Source organism: Fundulus heteroclitus, unplaced genomic scaffold (assembly GCF_011125445.2).
Source record: "Fundulus heteroclitus isolate FHET01 unplaced genomic scaffold, MU-UCD_Fhet_4.1 scaffold_58, whole genome shotgun sequence".
Lineage (NCBI taxonomy): Eukaryota > Metazoa > Chordata > Actinopteri > Cyprinodontiformes > Fundulidae > Fundulus > Fundulus heteroclitus.
Window position 1 is genome coordinate 212465 of NW_023397011.1, and position 16992 is coordinate 229456.

The following is a 16992-nucleotide window of genomic DNA, read 5'->3' on the forward strand; positions in this document are numbered from 1 at the left end:
TATTCTATTATTACAATTATATAATAATAATAATAATAATTTTATGTTTGTTTTTTTTCTTCCTAATCCACCTCATATATTTTTCAATCCTTTTTTAATTATGTCTATGTTGTGTGCACCTGCCTGTTGCTTTAATCCTATAAATTTCCCCGTCGTGAGATAAACAAAGGATTAGCTAAATAACACTTTTTAATAGGATATATGTACTTCTTAAAAGGTTCTTAAAAGGTCTTAATTACATTTTCTGTGTGGGCTCCAGTAGCATATGATAGATAATATCTACTTTGAAAGTTAACATGAAGTGCTGCTGAAGATGGCCACTCTTATCTACCTGGATGTTCCATGGAGGACTGAAACGCCTCAGTCAGTGACGTCAGTCTGTGGGTCTGTCGGGCAATGAGAGAAGTTTCGTCTCCTTTTCTCGACATTTTGTTGCTCATGGGTTTTCACGTGCTTAGATAAATTTGTTGTGTTTCCACTGCATTTAACCGGCTTTTTACAGAACATACAGCTTGATTTCATTACGGTATTAAAGCCGAAACGCCGCTTATTCCCCTCTTCATGCTTTTTCGCTGTGCGGTCTCTCTCCCAGTCTGAACAGGAGCCGCGCGGTTGTTTGTGTGTTGAGTGAAGAGAAGCTGAGTGGGCGGGCCAGGCTGAGCCTGCGTGCTGATTGGCTGGCGCCGCTGAGCCATGTACGAGAGGGGAAGGGGAGCAGCAGAGAGCCGGGACACACAGACTGCTGCTGCAGTTAGCGTGCGCGCTGACTGACACTGACCATTTTAATGATCAGAGGGTCCGTTTTGGGCCCCCTCCTCTGCCCTGGGCCCGGGACAACTGACCCGTTTGTCCCCCCCTGTCGGTGGGCGTGATGGTTCCACAGGAGAGGAGCCTGGTAGCTAAAGGATCTGCCTCCCATTCTACTTTTAGAGACTCTAGGAACCACCAGCAGACCTGCAGTCTGAGAGCGAAGTGCTCTGTTAGGAACATACGCGAAAATTAGAGCTCTGATATATGATGGAGCTTGATTATTAAGGGCTGTATATGTGAGAAGGAGAATTTTAAATTCTATTCTTGATTTAACAGGAAACCAACGAAGGGAAACTAAAATTGGAAAAATATGATCAGAACTCTTGCTGCAGCATTTCGGATCAGCAGAAGAATTTGAACTGCATTTTGTGGACTTCTGGATTGTAAAGAATTACAATAGTTGAGCCTTTAAGTACAAAATGCATGGACTAGTTTTTCAGTATCACTCCTGGCCAGAATATATCTCATTTTCGCAATTTTCCATTGGTAAAATAGGAAACTCTAGAAACGTGTTTAATATGTGGTTTAAATGACATGTCTTGGTCAGAAATAACACAAAGTTTTATTTGTTGCTTTATTACCAGAGGCCAGTTTAAAGCCGTCCAGCTTAAGTGATTGATTAAGAAGACTCTGACCCACAGATGACAAATCCTGTCTTGTCAGAATTTAAAAGCAGGAAATTTAAGGTGATCCAGGTTTTGATATCAAGACATGCCTATAGTCTGATGTATATAGACTCCCTTGAAAAAGATGTTTTTTCACAGGAAGCTGGCTCCCTGGTTTAATTCAGAGCTGCGTTCCTTGAAGCACATTGTTAGGAAATTGGAGAGAAAATGGTGCTCTACACACCAAGAGGAATCCTACCTAATCTGGAAAGACAGTATATTGTTGTATAAAAAGACCCTTCGCAGAGTTAGAGCACCATATTTTTCATCATTAATTGAGGAGAATAAACATAATCCTAGATTTCTCTTCAGTACAGTTGCCAAACTTAGTCATAGCTCTGTTGATCCATCTATTGCCTTAGCTCTTAGCAGTAATGATTTTATGGGATTCTTCATAAATAAAATTGATTCCATTAAAAATAAAATAATTGGCATCCTCCCAAACATGACAACCTTATCTCAGTGCTGCATTTGATACAGTTGATCACAATATTCTCCTAGAAAGGCTTGAGCATACTGTAGGGATTAAGGGGAAAGCATTAGGCTGGTTTAAATTTGATCTGTCGGACAGATTCCAGTTTGTTCATGTTAATAATAAATCTTCCTCAAACTCTAGGGTCACCTGTGGAGTACCACAGGGTTCAGTCCTTGGACCAATTCTCTTTACTATATGTATGCTTCCGATTGGCAAAATTATCAGACAGCATGGGATTAATTTCCAATGTTATGCTGATGACACTGAGCTATATATATATCCATAAATCCCGATGAATCCAATCAATTACTTCAACTACAGTCATGTCTTGATGACATCAAAACCTAGATGACTTTACATTTTCTGCATTTGAATTCTGACAAGACAGAAGTTGTAATCTTTAGTCCTCAAAAAATAAACTTCTTAATCAATCACTTAATCTCGATGGCATTAACTTGGCCTCTGGTAATAAAGTAAAACATCTTGGTGTTATTTTTGACCAAGACATGTCATTTCAATCCCATATTAAACAGGTTTGCAGAGTTTCCTTTTTTCAGCTCCGGAATATCGCCAAAATTAGAAACATTCTGTCCAGGGTGATGCTGAAAAACTGGTCCATGCTTTTGTTACTTCAAGGCTGGACTACTGTAATTTTTTACTATCAGGAAGTCCACAAAATGCAGTTAATAGTCTTCAGCTGATCCGAAATGCTGCAGCAAGAGTTCTGATGAAGATCAACAAGAGGGACCATATTTCTCCAATTTTAGCTTCCCTTCATTGGCTTCCTGTTAAATCAAGAATAGAATTTAAAATTCTTCTTCTAACGCATAAAGCCCTTAATAATCAAGCTCCATCATTTATCAGAGCTCTGATTTCCCCTTTTGTAGACTCTGTTCTGTCTCTCTTCGAGGTCGGTCGTGTTTTTTATCTCTTCTCCAGCGCTTCACCCGCCCTCCCCCTCTCCTGCGTCTGCTGCGAGGAAAACTTTTACAGAAAGTGATGCTGAAGGAAATACAAGAAATGACTCAGGAAAAAGTCTGCATCAAAATACCACCGGGGAGCCAGCTGGCAGGAAGCAGAATCTGCACCTGAATTGAAATAACATGAAAAAAGAGAAAACAAACGAAGGCCACTGGCCGTAACAACCCCCCTCACTGTTAAGTTTATTGACGAAGAAGTGCCGTTGTTTGGCCTTATTTACCAGGTGGAAGATGTTCACATTCCAGGAGCCTAATGTATGAAGCATGCATATACATAAAAAACATGTGGCACAATGTTTAACGCTCAACTTGGCATGTGAAGAAAGTGAAATTTTTTTCGTTACAAAACTGCAACAATTCTCACTTTTTGACTTGAAAAGGAGTCTATTAGCTGCTAACGACAATAATCCTTTCAGGATGTGTTGGTCAGTGCTATAAACTGATGTCAGAAAGAAAAGTTTGGAAAGTTTATGTATTGTCTGCGTGTTATGTGTAATTTTTGTGCATTTTGAGCCGGTGTCGGTCTCATCAAAAATGTTATTATGGTAACGCATAATCACATTGAAGACTCTTGCTTCTAATCTTCTTTTGTCTCTAGGTATTTGATGAACTGAAGCAAAGGGAGCTAGAAAATGCAGAAAATAAGAAAAAGATGCAGGTAAAGAAGAAAACTATTGACCTGTTGCCAGATGCAGACAACAACTTGCAGAAGCTCCAGGTAAGAAGGAATCTCTGTAAACACTTAGGATACCTCAGCAGGCCTTTCCTTTTTTCCCACCATTCTGTTTGCTCCTCTAGTCTGAGGTAGAGGAAAGTGCCAGCCGGGTGGTAAATTTGGCATCTCAGTGGGAAAAACATCGTGCTCCACTCATCGAAGAACTTCGTAGACTAAGAGAAATCTGCAGCAGCAAGGCCGTAAGTGATAAAATAAATTTGATGGGTGCTCAGTAAATTCGGATTTTGTTAATTTGCCTTTCCTTTCCTCAGCTTGAGTCTTCCACAAAGCTTTCAGAGATCAAGTCTCTGCATGAAAAAATACGCATGGCCACAGAGGAAGCAAAAAAGAAAGAAGAATCATATAAACAGCTGGTAACTCAGTCTGCTTTGTATCTGAATATCTTCTACTCATCATTAATGTTCCTGTTCTGAAGAGATAATGTATACTGTTCTTATGTGCTTTCTTTACATTTCTGTCTGTTTGTAGAGGATTTGCAGCCATACCACATTGCAGTCTCATATGATAACATATATGAGATTAAAATATAGATAGTTTATCTAAATATAGAATTATTTAAACTCCGGACATTTTTCAAATGTCCGTAGTTTAAATAATGCTGTTAACTTCATGCATAAGGTTGATGGATGTATGAATGTACAATACTCTGACTCTCGGGCTATTGCTAGGTATTTCATTACATTACATAGTTATTAGGATTTCTGTAAGCATATTAGGTTGACCAGTAGAACAATCTTGGAAAATAATCTACCTACGATTAATTTTTCTTACTTCAATATTGAAATTGCGATTTAATGCAATTATCTTTTTCTGTTTATTCCTGTCATGTGCTTTTCAACAAACACAAGCAATACATCTTGTTTCATAATACACATTATTAGATTAATCTAAAGCAAAGATTACAAAAATAAAGAAAACAAATGTGGCTTTACCTCACTAGCATGTCTATCTTTTCATAAAACATGGTATTTAATAGGGCTTAAAGTTTTCCAGTAGGGGGCCTGATTTCCTAACCTGACCCTTGCCAGACGGATGTCGCTCTGCCTAACTTCACTCTCATCCATCTGGGACCTCTCCATAGGAATTGCCTTTATTGAAGGCTGGGCCTTATGAAAAATCCTTGCATATGATTGGATAAGCCACTTGTCTGTCATTTTTTATTTTTTTATTTTTGTTTTTATATATATATATATATATATATATATATATATATATATATATAGAACAAAAAGTTAAAGGTATACTATGCAACCGGGGTTGATTTTCCAGCGAGGCTCCTCCCAGAGGGCGAAAGTAAAAGTGCACTGTCGTAAAGATGCTCAGCTGTTCTGGATTCTCCGTCAAGCCAGGCGCGGTTGTTTTGAGCTTAGCAGACAGGCGAACGCAACGAAAAGTGGAAAAAACGGCAGTACAAACAATGACTAATACAGTGAAGGTATGAACATAAAGCCTCCCGCAGCGCTATCTTGGCGGCCGCCTCGCCAAGCCGCCGCCGCCTCGCCAGTTTTATTATTATTATTATTATTATTATTTTATTATATTTTTTTTTTATGTTGGCGAGACGCTACCGCCACCGCCTCGCCAAGCCGCGGCCGCGGCCTCGCCAAGCCGCGGCCGCAGCCGCCGCGGCCGCCGCGGTAGCATCTCGCCAACATAAAAAAAATTAAATAAATAATAATAATAATAATAATAAAATTCGATATGCTTGCATGTTTATTTGACGTTAACACGCGGTTCTTTGTTGTTGCTTTCCCGCGTGCATATAGTGAATGGCAGGGCAAAAACAGATAAAGTTCTCACCGTAAAGCGAGATTTCTGTGTGTGCGGGCCGTGAGCTCTTGCAATTGCAAGTGCGGTATTTCCCCCACAGACCCCCAGGGCGGCCGAGAAAACCTTTGTTCGACCTGAAATTACTCATTTAATCATCCAAAACGGTATGGAAAGCATTAATTAACTGAAAAATGTTGCATAGTATGCCTTTAAAAGCTGAAATGACAACAGTCATGCAAAACTGGAAAACAGTAGACTGGAGAACAGTAGAACTCAGTAGAGTGAGAAATATAGGCCCTGATGTCCTCCAGTAGCCTAAGCAGCATAACTATATAGGTAGCTCAGTGTAACATAAGCCACTCTCATTATAAGCTTTAAGTTTCAAGTCTAGTCTTAAAAGTAGACAGGGTGTCTGCCTCACGGACCAAAACTTGGAGTTGGTTCCACAGGAGAGGAGCCTGATAGCTAAAGGATCTGCCTCCCATTCTACTTTTAGAGACTCTAGGAACCACCAGTAGACCTGAAGTCAAGAGCAAAGTGTTCTGTTAGGAACATACAAGGTAATCAGAGCTCTGATATATGATAAAGCTTTGATTATTAAGGGCTTTATATGTTAGAAGAAGAATTTTAAATTATATTCTTGATTTAACAGGAAGCTAATGAAGAGAAGTTAAAATAGGAGAAATATGTTCCCTCTTGTTTATTTTCATCAGAACTTTTGCTGCAGCATTTTGGATCAGCTGAAGACTTTGAACTGCATTTTGTGGACTTCCTGATAGTAAAGAATTACAATAGTCCAACCTTGCAGTAACAAATACATGGACTAGTTTTTCAGCATCGCTCCTGCACAGAATATTTGTAATTTTGGCGATATTCCCGAGGTGAAAAAAGGAAACTCTGGAAACCTGTTTAATATGGGATTTAAATGACATGTCTTGGTCAAAAATCATGATCAGTCGTGTGTCATCAGAGTGAATAGCAGGGGGCTCAGGACGAAGCCCTGAGGGGAGCCCGTGCTGAGGGTGATGACGTCAGAGGTGTTCTGTCCGACCCGGACCGACTGAGGTCTGTTGGTGAGGAAGTCTAGCAGCCAGTTGCAAAGGCATGTGCTGAAGCCCAGATGTTCCAGTTTTTCCACCAGATGCTGTTGGATGATGGTGTTGAATGCTGAACTGAAGTCCAGGAACATGCTCAAGGGGGCAGGGCGTGGGTGGGCTTGGAACCTGTTAATAACTGCTTGCGGTTCTAGTCAAGTGAGAATGCTATACAGCATTCTCACTTATTAAGTTACTTCATGTCTTGATTAACATTCCGTACGTTTTTCGGCATCTAACTACTCCTGTATACTTAAACCGATTTAAACAATTTTTGTATCAAAACGTTCAGCTTGTTCACGACATTAATGCTGTCTTTTGGTAATTATAACTTTTATAATATTTAAAATATTTAACTTTTTGTGAGTTCTTGCTCTCATTGAAATTGAATGGAGAATCCTTCAAATTCTTCAAATTTTTCAGCTTTTTGACAGCTTACTGCTTCAGCCTACTTTCAGCTAGAAACGCCATTCAACTTTTAAAATGTTCAAATAACCTTCAGCTATCTTCAGCTACTTCAGCTTTTTCATATCTTTCACCATTTTCATATAGTACCTCCTTAAAATTATTTTGCATTTTCATAAAATTCAGAAAAATTAATGTGTTGCTATGGTTGCTAGGGAGTTCACTTAGAGTGGCCACTGTAGATTTTCCAATACATTTTTCTTCTTCTAACAACTTTCTTCTCACTCACTCAATTTTCACTCTATGCACATAAATTATACACCGAAACGTAGGAATTTTTGTCTGGATTCTGGAAATGTAACTATCATTGGTGTGGGATTTATAGATTTTTCGCAAATCACCCCAAAGCACCACGAAGCCTAAAAGCTCTCCATTGATTTTCTATGGAGGTGTGGTGAAAAATCACACCTGACATTCCCAAGCGACACATGTTTTCACATCGTTGCTACTCCTAAACCGTTTGATGTACAGGCATGAGACTTTCACACATTCATGTCCAGACCCTTCTGGCGCTCACAAAAAAGGAATTCTGTCGATAACTGTTACGGTTTTGCCGAAGGAACAATTTGTTCGGGAGTAGCGAATGTGCAAAATCCTAATAACGCTTTGGACCTGCATCCTTCCACATGATGCACTTTTTTACATCATCACCATGACTACACCGATTTTTGTACAAACATAAAAATGAGCACCACAGTCCTCAAAAGCCTGCTCATACTCACGCTGAAAGAATTATTTTGATATCTCTTATACTTTTTCAGCCAGAGCGATTTGTTCGGGACCCTTTTTAGAGGATTTTTGCATTTTCGTCAATATTCCCCTTTATTTCATGATTTTTTTGCGCCTACATTAAAATATTTCAAGCAAAAACCGATAGTTTGTATTGTTCCCCTATCCGTTCCAAAATAAACGCAGAAAGAATTATGTCTCTAGCCCTTACGGTTGACTAAAAATCCAGAGTTGTTCGAGGCAAAGTGATGCAATTTTATTCCAATTAGAGCTCTTCTGAGCCAAAGTCTGTGCCTGCAGTATATGGACACCAGCAGCTGTGAGTGAGTTTCCTTGACAACAGAACTCTGCTGGCCAGAGGTTACTACAGGTCAGGGACAGGCTCCCTTTGCTTAGAATGGCACCTTTTGACGCCCACTGCAGGGGCTGTGATGAAGGTAGGAATCGGAAATTCGTCACTTCCTCTTAATATTTAAAAAAAATATCCAATGATTATCAGGCATGTGTCATTTTTCTGTAAATTTTTGGATTGGATTTCACATAGTTTTCCTATCGGGCCTTGGACTCCAACAGGACCTGGCAGGATGCCCAGACATGACCCACCCAGCCTAAACAGCACGACCCACCTGGTTATGCTAACTTTTATACTTTTTAAAATATTTGTACTTTTTGTTGGTTCTTTGCTCCCATTTAAATGAATGCAAATTCCTTCAAATTCTTCAAATTTTTCATATTACTTCAAATTCTTCAAATATTTTCAAATACTACTACTACTATTACTACTATTGCTACTACTACTACTGATACTACTACTACTACTGCTGCTGCTACTACTACTACTATTACTACCATTGCTACTACTACTGATACTATTACTAATGATACTACTACTGATACTAGAACTACTACTACTGATACTACTACTAGGAATACTAACTTTTAAATATCCTTCAACTATCTTCAACTAGTTCAGTTTTTTCATAACATTCTTCTAATCCTTCAGCTGTTTTTCATGTTAAAATTGGTTCTTTTATTTAATTTCAGCTAGTTTTTTTCTCTTCAAAGATCTTCTGCATCTTTTCCTCAATCATTCTGCAGGAAAGCATTCTCACTGCTGTTTCGCAGGAACAGCCTTTTCTAGTTTTAATAATAATAATATTATTATTATTATTATTATTATTATTATTATTATTATTATTATTATTATTATCATGTTTGAGTGCATGCCCCAATGTAAAATAATATAATAGTGTAAATTAGACAAGTTTAATTGTGTGATAATGGTTATCAACTTTGGAATGATTAAAAACATTCATATTATTTCACTCAACCCCTTAATTACACACACACTCACATGTCGACATATACATGATATGATATTTTATATACCTACGGCAAGATGTAATCATTGCTCAATGATTCATTCATTTAGTTGTGCTGCCATCGCCATATTTGATGTGTTGCTTCCTGTAAATCCCAGCTAGCAAGTCTCTCTCTCTTAAGCTGGCTGGAATGTTTTCCCCTGTGTGGTCGTCCGGGAAATTGGAAGCTTGAAAGCAACAAGCTTTGACATTTAAGTCTTTGTCAATGTAATGCACCGTTAGACTCTGGTATGCCTCGGCCGTACGGCTTGACCACAAATCAGTGGTAGTTGCAAAAAACTCCAGTTTTCATTTCCGGTGCAACTCTGTTTCTGCATTTTTTGTATAGCTCAGGTATGGTGACTTGGCAAAAATTTGTGTGTTAGGGCATTGTGTGCTGCTTATCCATTGTGCCTACCAAAGCCGTAAACCCGGGCTTAGTCACTATACTAACGGGGGCATTATGTATTTCACTATAAACTCCATTATTGCCCGAGTTACTTTGCCGTGCTGTTTTGAATTATGTTCACAAGGAGCAACACTTCCAAACAGTTTGGTCAGTGATTCCTGTTGGCTGGTACTTTGCTTACTTGAAGTTAAGGCACTGGTAGTTGGCATTGTAGCCATACACCTATCATACATGGCTTTGTGGAGTTGCTAAAGGTTTGTCGTGTTACCTTGTGAGGTAGCAACAGTAGAAAGGCAGGTTCTGCACAATATCTGACATTGTGCAGAATCTCCTTTTTTGTACCCGAAATAATTCCACACAAGTGACGTACTGCTCCTCTTTGATACCAAACTTTTAGCTGTGTCAGCTTCTGTTGAGCCTGAGGCCATTGTGCAACAAGTTAAGCGCAAACAAGTATTGACTTCTCTCTCTCTGTGCTGTTTTGCTCCCCTCAGCTCACTCGCGAGTCACCCCAGATCTTGTGACCAGTCAAATTGTGACCTTTGCAGTTAGAAAATCTTCTTTTATCATATTGTCATAATATGTCAAACGCAGTTGATTGTTCAGCCCCAGTGACCAGACGTCCACAATTTCTGTGGAGAATGCCTGTTTTGGACAACCTTTCCCCGGCTAAAGCCGCCCCCAGAAATCTCTCCAATTTTAGCGTTTTATGAATGAGATCAAAATGTTGCTTGCAACAAAAGCTTTAATGGTAGCGTTTTTAAACACAGTAGTAGAAAAAGAGGTGAAACTTAATCTTTTAATCCAGATGTTGAAATTTGCATCATTGTTTTCACACAAAGCTTGTAACAAATAACTGATTGTGGCTTCCAGATACCTTGAGTGATGTGAAATAGTTACGACCAGGTGTGAACAATGGAAGTATTTTAGATTATTAACTACACATGTATACCTTAAAATCAGATGTAAATTTTAAATTTAAACATTAGCCAGATTAATATTAAAACAACCCCTGTGACTGGAAGTCTTTTTTTTTTCTTTTTTTTGGGGGGGGGGGGATTGGTTTAATTTCAAATGTGTTTGACTGTTAACCCTGTCCCACTTCTCTCCCACTGAAGGTGACTGAATTAGAAAGCCTTCCTCAGGATGTGTCTCGATCAGCATACACTCAAAGGATTCTAGAGATTGTTGGCAATATCAAAAAACAGAAGGAGGAAATCACTAAGGTATGTTGGTGTAGAACTTATTAATAGGATTAAAGGATTCTTAGAGTTTGTGATGAAGTCAGATAATATTGAGGAGAAAACCGTTTTTTTCTTTGACACTTTTACAGCAGAGTATGTTGCATGTCTGACTTGATTTCTTATTCATCATTTGGAATGTCCTGCAGATTTTATCAGACACAAAGGAGCTCCAGAAGGAGATCAACAGCCTGACTGGGAAACTAGACAGGACATTTGCTGTGACTGATGAGCTGGTCTTTAAAGTATGTGACTTGATTTTACATTAAGAAATGTTTGAGTATAGAATTATCTAGAATTTTCAATTTTGATTTATTTATATAGTGTCAGTTCACAACACATGTCATCTAAGGTAACCTCACTCTCTCCAGATGGATGTAGTTCTGCCAAGCTCCATACGACTCCACACATACATCTGGGATTGCTCCATTAGAGATGTATTTCAGAAGGAAGGAAATTATAAAAAATCCCTGAATGTGATTAGATAAACCACTTTTCCGTCATCTTTACTGACATGCTACAAAGTTTTGCCAAACCCGGTCGGGAGAAGGGCGAAAACATCATTTCCACTAACAAAAGCTTTCAAAGCCGTTCTCTGGTGTTTTTTTAAAGAATGAATTGTCGGTAGATTGGACAACACTGATGAAATAACAGCATCAATGCTTTCTTACTCGCTGCGTGCCGCCATTGTTGTCTGAATCAAAACAGTTGCTTCTCTGATACGTCACATCTATGAAAATCCCGCCCAGCAATCCTGATAGGCTCATCCAGTTTGTGGTATTGAAATCCCTCCCAATGGCAGTGATTCCAGATGGATGTGTTGACGCCGTGTGGAGCTAAGCGGAACTACATCCATATGGTGAGAGTCAGATTAGTCTGAAGGTACTTTACAGAGTCAATCAATTCATACAGGAAGATTGGTCAAAAACTTTTCTTTCTTAGGAAACCCACTGCATTGTAGTGAGTCATTGACTTACAGCATTCACTCCTTCTGAAAGAACATGTAGGATTACTGGACAGTTGCTAGCAATCCCACATACTGAGCATGCATGGAGTGACAGTGGAGAGGAAAACTCCCCTCTAAGTGGAAGACGCCTCCAGCAGAACCAGGCTCAGTATTAATGGCCATCTGCCATGACCAACTGGGGATTAGAGAAGACGGACCATATATACAAAAAGAACAGGAGCATTGGTGTAGGAATTGTTTCTGTTAGAGAGGGTAATGGTAGACTACTTCCATAAGTGGCTTTGTCTGGGAAATAAACAGTGAATCAGACAGGCTCTGAGACAGTTCTCCAGTCAAGAGGATAAAAGCAAAGATGGTTATTTTCAGTAAAATCTCAGCGAATAGCTTTGTCTAGGAGAGAAACAGGGTTAGACTCTGAAAGAGAGGGCCAGCTATATCACTTATAACAGGAAGTTGATAACAGCAGTAGCTCAGCTGATTTGCCACCCAGGATGGTGTAACCGCTTAATAAAACACCAAGGCCAGATGTAGCTACAATGAAGAGAAAAAGACAGAGAGAACATAAAGTTAACCCTTTAAGCCCAAAGGGTTTCAGGAGCAAATTCAAGCTGAAATTAAACTTCTGACAGTGATGGAGGGCTCGAGATCCCTTCTTCCTGGTCTTGGGGTTGGTCTCGGCCTATAAATGTGATGCCTCGGTCTTGGGCTCGGTTTAGCTTTGTTAGGCCTCGAAAAATGTGGTCAGGGCAGGTTTGAGATGCTGTAGTGTTTTCAAATATAGAACATGTAACTTCCTTTCATCTTCAATGCAAAGGCAGATCACATGAAAAAACAAGAATAACAAAAGAAACTTAATGGATGTTTCCACCCAGGAATCATAGTAACCCCAATCTGTCCCCCACGCTGTGCGTAGGCACAAAATCAGAATAAGGCGAGACTCAAAATCGCCTGCAAAACCAATGATTAATGTTAGTTAGACTAATTAGCATGCATTGATTGCAGCACAGACAACTTGGATCCTCTCTTCCTGAGCTCCCAATGTAGGGGGTACAAATACTGTTGGGATAACTTTGGCCCAACACCTGAACGCAGTCAGAACGGACTCTCAGTCCTCCAACTCAGAAAGTCGGATTTATCTCACCAGCCCAACATAGATTCATGCTGTGTTCTTCTCACATAAGTCAAGTATTTGTGTATAAACTTCCTGTTTGCAGTAAGGCATATCGTGTCACTTCCTGTTGTCAATTAAATTAAATTTTATTTTTGATAGCGCCAATTCATGAAACATGTCATCTCAAGGCACTTTACAAAATCAAAATCAATCACATTATACAGATTGGGTCAGATTATACAGATTGGTCAAAAAACTGTCCTATATAAGGAAACCAGTTGATTGCATCAAAGTCCCGACAAGCAACATTCACTCCTGAAGAAGTGTAGAGCCACAGGAAGAGTCGTCTGCATTGTCCATGGCTTTGCTGCAATCCCTCATACTGAGCAGCTAAGCATTTTTCTAAGATAGTCAGCAGTTAAATGGCATTTTGTGTGTTTAAAATGCTGTAAAACTGAAAGTATTTGTAAAAAGAAATAAGTACTTGTTTTACAGACATTAAAGCCTCCTCATTAGAGATGTTTTGGAAGAAAAAAAAACATGATCATTTCTGACCTACTTTTAAAGCATGATAAAATAGGCGTGGCTCTGCTGAGCCCACATATCCCAACGGGGTTTAGGAGTTAACAGTTAAAGTAACAACAATTAATGCAAAACTGGAGAATAGTAGGCAAATTCCACAAAGTGAGAGAGCCTGCAACCTAAAATGCTGGGGGAGAACATTGCTAAGAGTAACTTCTCATAGACACAAGCAGTGCCGTGCAAAAATCTTAAACCACTCCATCTTTTTTCATTCAGTTGTTTCAAGGGATTGGTGTTTACATCTTTTTTCGTTTGAGAATGAATCCCTTTTTTGTTGTTGTTTTGTGTAGGACGCCAAGAAAGATGAGTCTGTCCGCAAATCCTACAAGTACCTGGCTGCTTTGCATGAGGTGTGTCTGAAACACTGATCTTTCTGGTTTTTTTTTTGTGTTTCATGTCAGGAAATAGTAAAATTTTATTTGTCTGTGTATCACGGCAGAACTGTAATCAGCTGATCCAAACCATTGAGGACAGCGGCACAATTCTGAGAGAGATTCGAGATCTGGAGGAACAGGTAGGATTTAGCAAACTTGGCATGTATTCCTATGTGTGTTCGTGCATAAACAGTCTATTGTATTTCCTTGCCTACAAAAGTTAGTTCCTCCTCATGTTTCATAAAGCACCTTCATCCGTACGTTTCTTTGTGCTTTATTTAAATGATCTTTTGCTTAAGCTCTCTTCATCATAAAGTTGGATTTTGTCTTGAAAGTTGTCTTGCAACAAACATAAAAAGTCAATATAAAACCCAGTGGCGGCTGGTGAAAAAAAATCTTGGTGGGGCTGGCCAATAGATTTCCCTGCCTAACCCAGTACATGCATTTAAATTAAAAGTCGGAAAATTACTACGATTCCACAATAAGCATTTAATTAATAAAAAAAACATTGTTCACAAAAGATTATTTTAGTGGTTTTGTCTTATTAATCCTTTTCACAGACTCATGCCAGAGGGTTTGCATATATTGTACATGTACGTATATTATTACGAAACGAACGTTTACGTCTTGACTTAAATATATATCCTAATTCTTTATTTATATAATGATTTAAGTAGAACAATGACCAGTGCAAAATTAAGTTGTATTTACCGGAGATGAAGTGTAGACTGCAAATTCTGTCATGGTATGATGGCTCCTACAGTCAATTGGGATTGTCTGCCTGCATCTTTTTCATTGAAATTATCCATTTCTTTCTTCTTTCTTCGTCCTTCGGTAAACGAAAGAAACGTACATCCGACGATTTGAAAGGCCTCTGTGTGCAACCGGGAGCACAACAAGTCGTAGGCATTGTTTATATTCCAAAAATAAACTAAAAGTACGCTCTAATTCACCCGTTTTGTCACGCTGGTAAGCGAAAACAGTACTGTTATTGCCGACCACCGTGACCCGGATGTAGCGCGTGACGTCACGCGTGAAGTGCACCTATCACTGTGCAGCTAGGGCTATGACTCCAGGAGCCCCAAAACCATTAATTTTGGCGATGCTAATTGGCCAAATATTTATAAATCTTCCCTAGCAACAGTATACGATGACAGTATATGTATGGTTATTTCGCTACACTTGTGGGGCTCCTTGTGTCACAGCCCCACAAGTGTAGAAGAAGAGAAATGATAACGTTCTGTTGGTGGAAATGCACTGTTAAATGAGAGTCAATTGATCAATTGATTATTTTTACATGTAGCCATGTACTATTAAGTAAAAACTGACATTAATAATACTTTTAAAATCTATATATATTTTGACTTTTCCCCTCCACATCTAGGGAGGGCAGTGCCCGAGCGCCCCCTATGGGCCAGCCGCCACTGATAAAACCATTTAAGCCTTTTTTTTACCCATCAGTGACTTAGCTTGGCTAACCAGATTGACTTACGCTGTGTGTATTTAATACACAGCTTGTCGGTCTGGACAGGCTTAGACTCTCCGGTCTAAAACTTATCGGACCAATCACAGCACGGAAGGGGGAAGTTTATGATGCGTCACTCTTTACCCATTACACAGCAGTGGTTTTCTGTAGCCCTAACAGTCAAGATAGCGGCCGCAATGTTTTAATGATACCGTATAGTACTGTATTTTCCGGACTATAAGACACACTTTTCTCAAAAATTGATGGTGCGCCTTATTATATGGTGCGCTTTATGTATAATTACCGTTGTGCTTACTGACTGATTTTATGTGATACAATGTGCTTAAACATCTGTTAAAATGTGTTAGTATGATTCTGGTTAGCAACAAAGCTGCTCCACTCAGTGGATATTCGGAACATTACGGTACACTGCGTCACTATCTGATCGGACCCCTGAGCAGTCTACAAGACTGCCTGATTGTAATGTCTAAACTGGAAGTGCATTCATGTAAGGCAGCCCACGCCCGGGATACGCGCTAGCAACAATACACCAAGTAAGTTTATTCAATGAAAAAGTTAAGTTTATTTTGGCTTTATGTTAGAAACAGGGCAAGGTAGTCCATCTACTCTGTCCTACCGACAGACAGATAGCTCTCCCTTTCAGTAGAGAGCTGTGTGTGCAGAGGGGTGGAGTGATATTACACACTTGGGAAGACTATTTAGTGCACCTTATAATCTGGTGTGCCTTATGTGTGGACAAAGACACTCATAGACATTTTAATTCCAGTACGCCGAAAAATATGGTATGTCCTGAATGAGCTCATTGCTTGGAATAATGCTTCACATCTGTAGTTATTTGATTGTTCTAACCTGTTTCCGCAGCTTTCCAGATTGATATGTTTATGACATAAGTCAGTAAAGGCTGGCCGGCCAGGCTATCAGTGACCTATTTGGTTAGGGTAGTTAAAATATATATTTAAAGTTTTAGAAGTTTTTGATAATTTGACATGAAGCCTCATTGATTACAAACTCCCACTGTGACTTCAAAAACCTTTACACAGACACGCTTTAAACGCTGCAACACATAAAGGGATTTACAGTCACTATATAAGGGAGTACACACTTTATTCAGTTTGGGGTTTGGTCTTGACCAGGTTCTACATAAAAAACAAAAAGAAAAACAAAGTCAAGTAGCCAATGCATGACAGCTTCTACAATGTGACTTATTAGACAAATATAGAGCCAAAATAGAAAGGTTTGTGAAAAAAATTACTGCAATTTAGAACCCCTTTATGTGTAAAAGTACTATCTCAAGGAGGACTTTCTTTTTACTATGATTATCTGCCTGTTGTCTACAGATTGAGACAGAAAACTGTAACAAAACAGTGGCGAACCTGGAGAGGATTCAGGATGACTACAAGGCGATCCGACAGGAGAATTCTGCGCTAGCTGCCAAAGTCAGAGAGGGCTGAAAGGAGGCTCTGCTTCACTGAGAGAACAATTCTGGAGGTTTAAAGTAGTCTGAATAAGACACTATAGATTGGTTCACTAACATGGAGACAAGCTGGTTTTTGTACCACAAATAAAAATCTGTTATTTTAATGCACATCATGAATAGAGAGATAGGACTTTGTCTTTTTTCATTGCAAATTCAAGTTACAGATGAGCTCTGATGGTCCATCCACTGGCTTGATTGTTTTGTGAAATTTAGCACTGGATAGCATAGGGTGGTGTCATATGTTTGCCAAGGATGTTGTT

At 39.2% G+C, this 16992-nt stretch overlaps 1 protein-coding gene across 1 annotated transcript in view; it reads left to right on the plus strand.

Moving 5' to 3' along the window:
• ccdc22 (coiled-coil domain containing 22) overlaps window positions 1–16849 on the plus strand; it is a 72805-nt gene extending 55956 nt beyond the window's left edge. The window contains exons 9-16 of the mRNA XM_036133127.1: window positions 3529–3648; window positions 3729–3845; window positions 3918–4019; window positions 10613–10720; window positions 10885–10980; window positions 13686–13745; window positions 13835–13909; window positions 16593–16849. Coding sequence (XP_035989020.1) covers window positions 3529–3648; window positions 3729–3845; window positions 3918–4019; window positions 10613–10720; window positions 10885–10980; window positions 13686–13745; window positions 13835–13909; window positions 16593–16706 — 792 coding nt within the window. The 3' untranslated portion in view covers window positions 16707–16849. The remainder of the gene's footprint in view (window positions 1–3528; window positions 3649–3728; window positions 3846–3917; window positions 4020–10612; window positions 10721–10884; window positions 10981–13685; window positions 13746–13834; window positions 13910–16592) is intronic.
• Window positions 16850–16992: the final 143 nt, after the last annotated feature.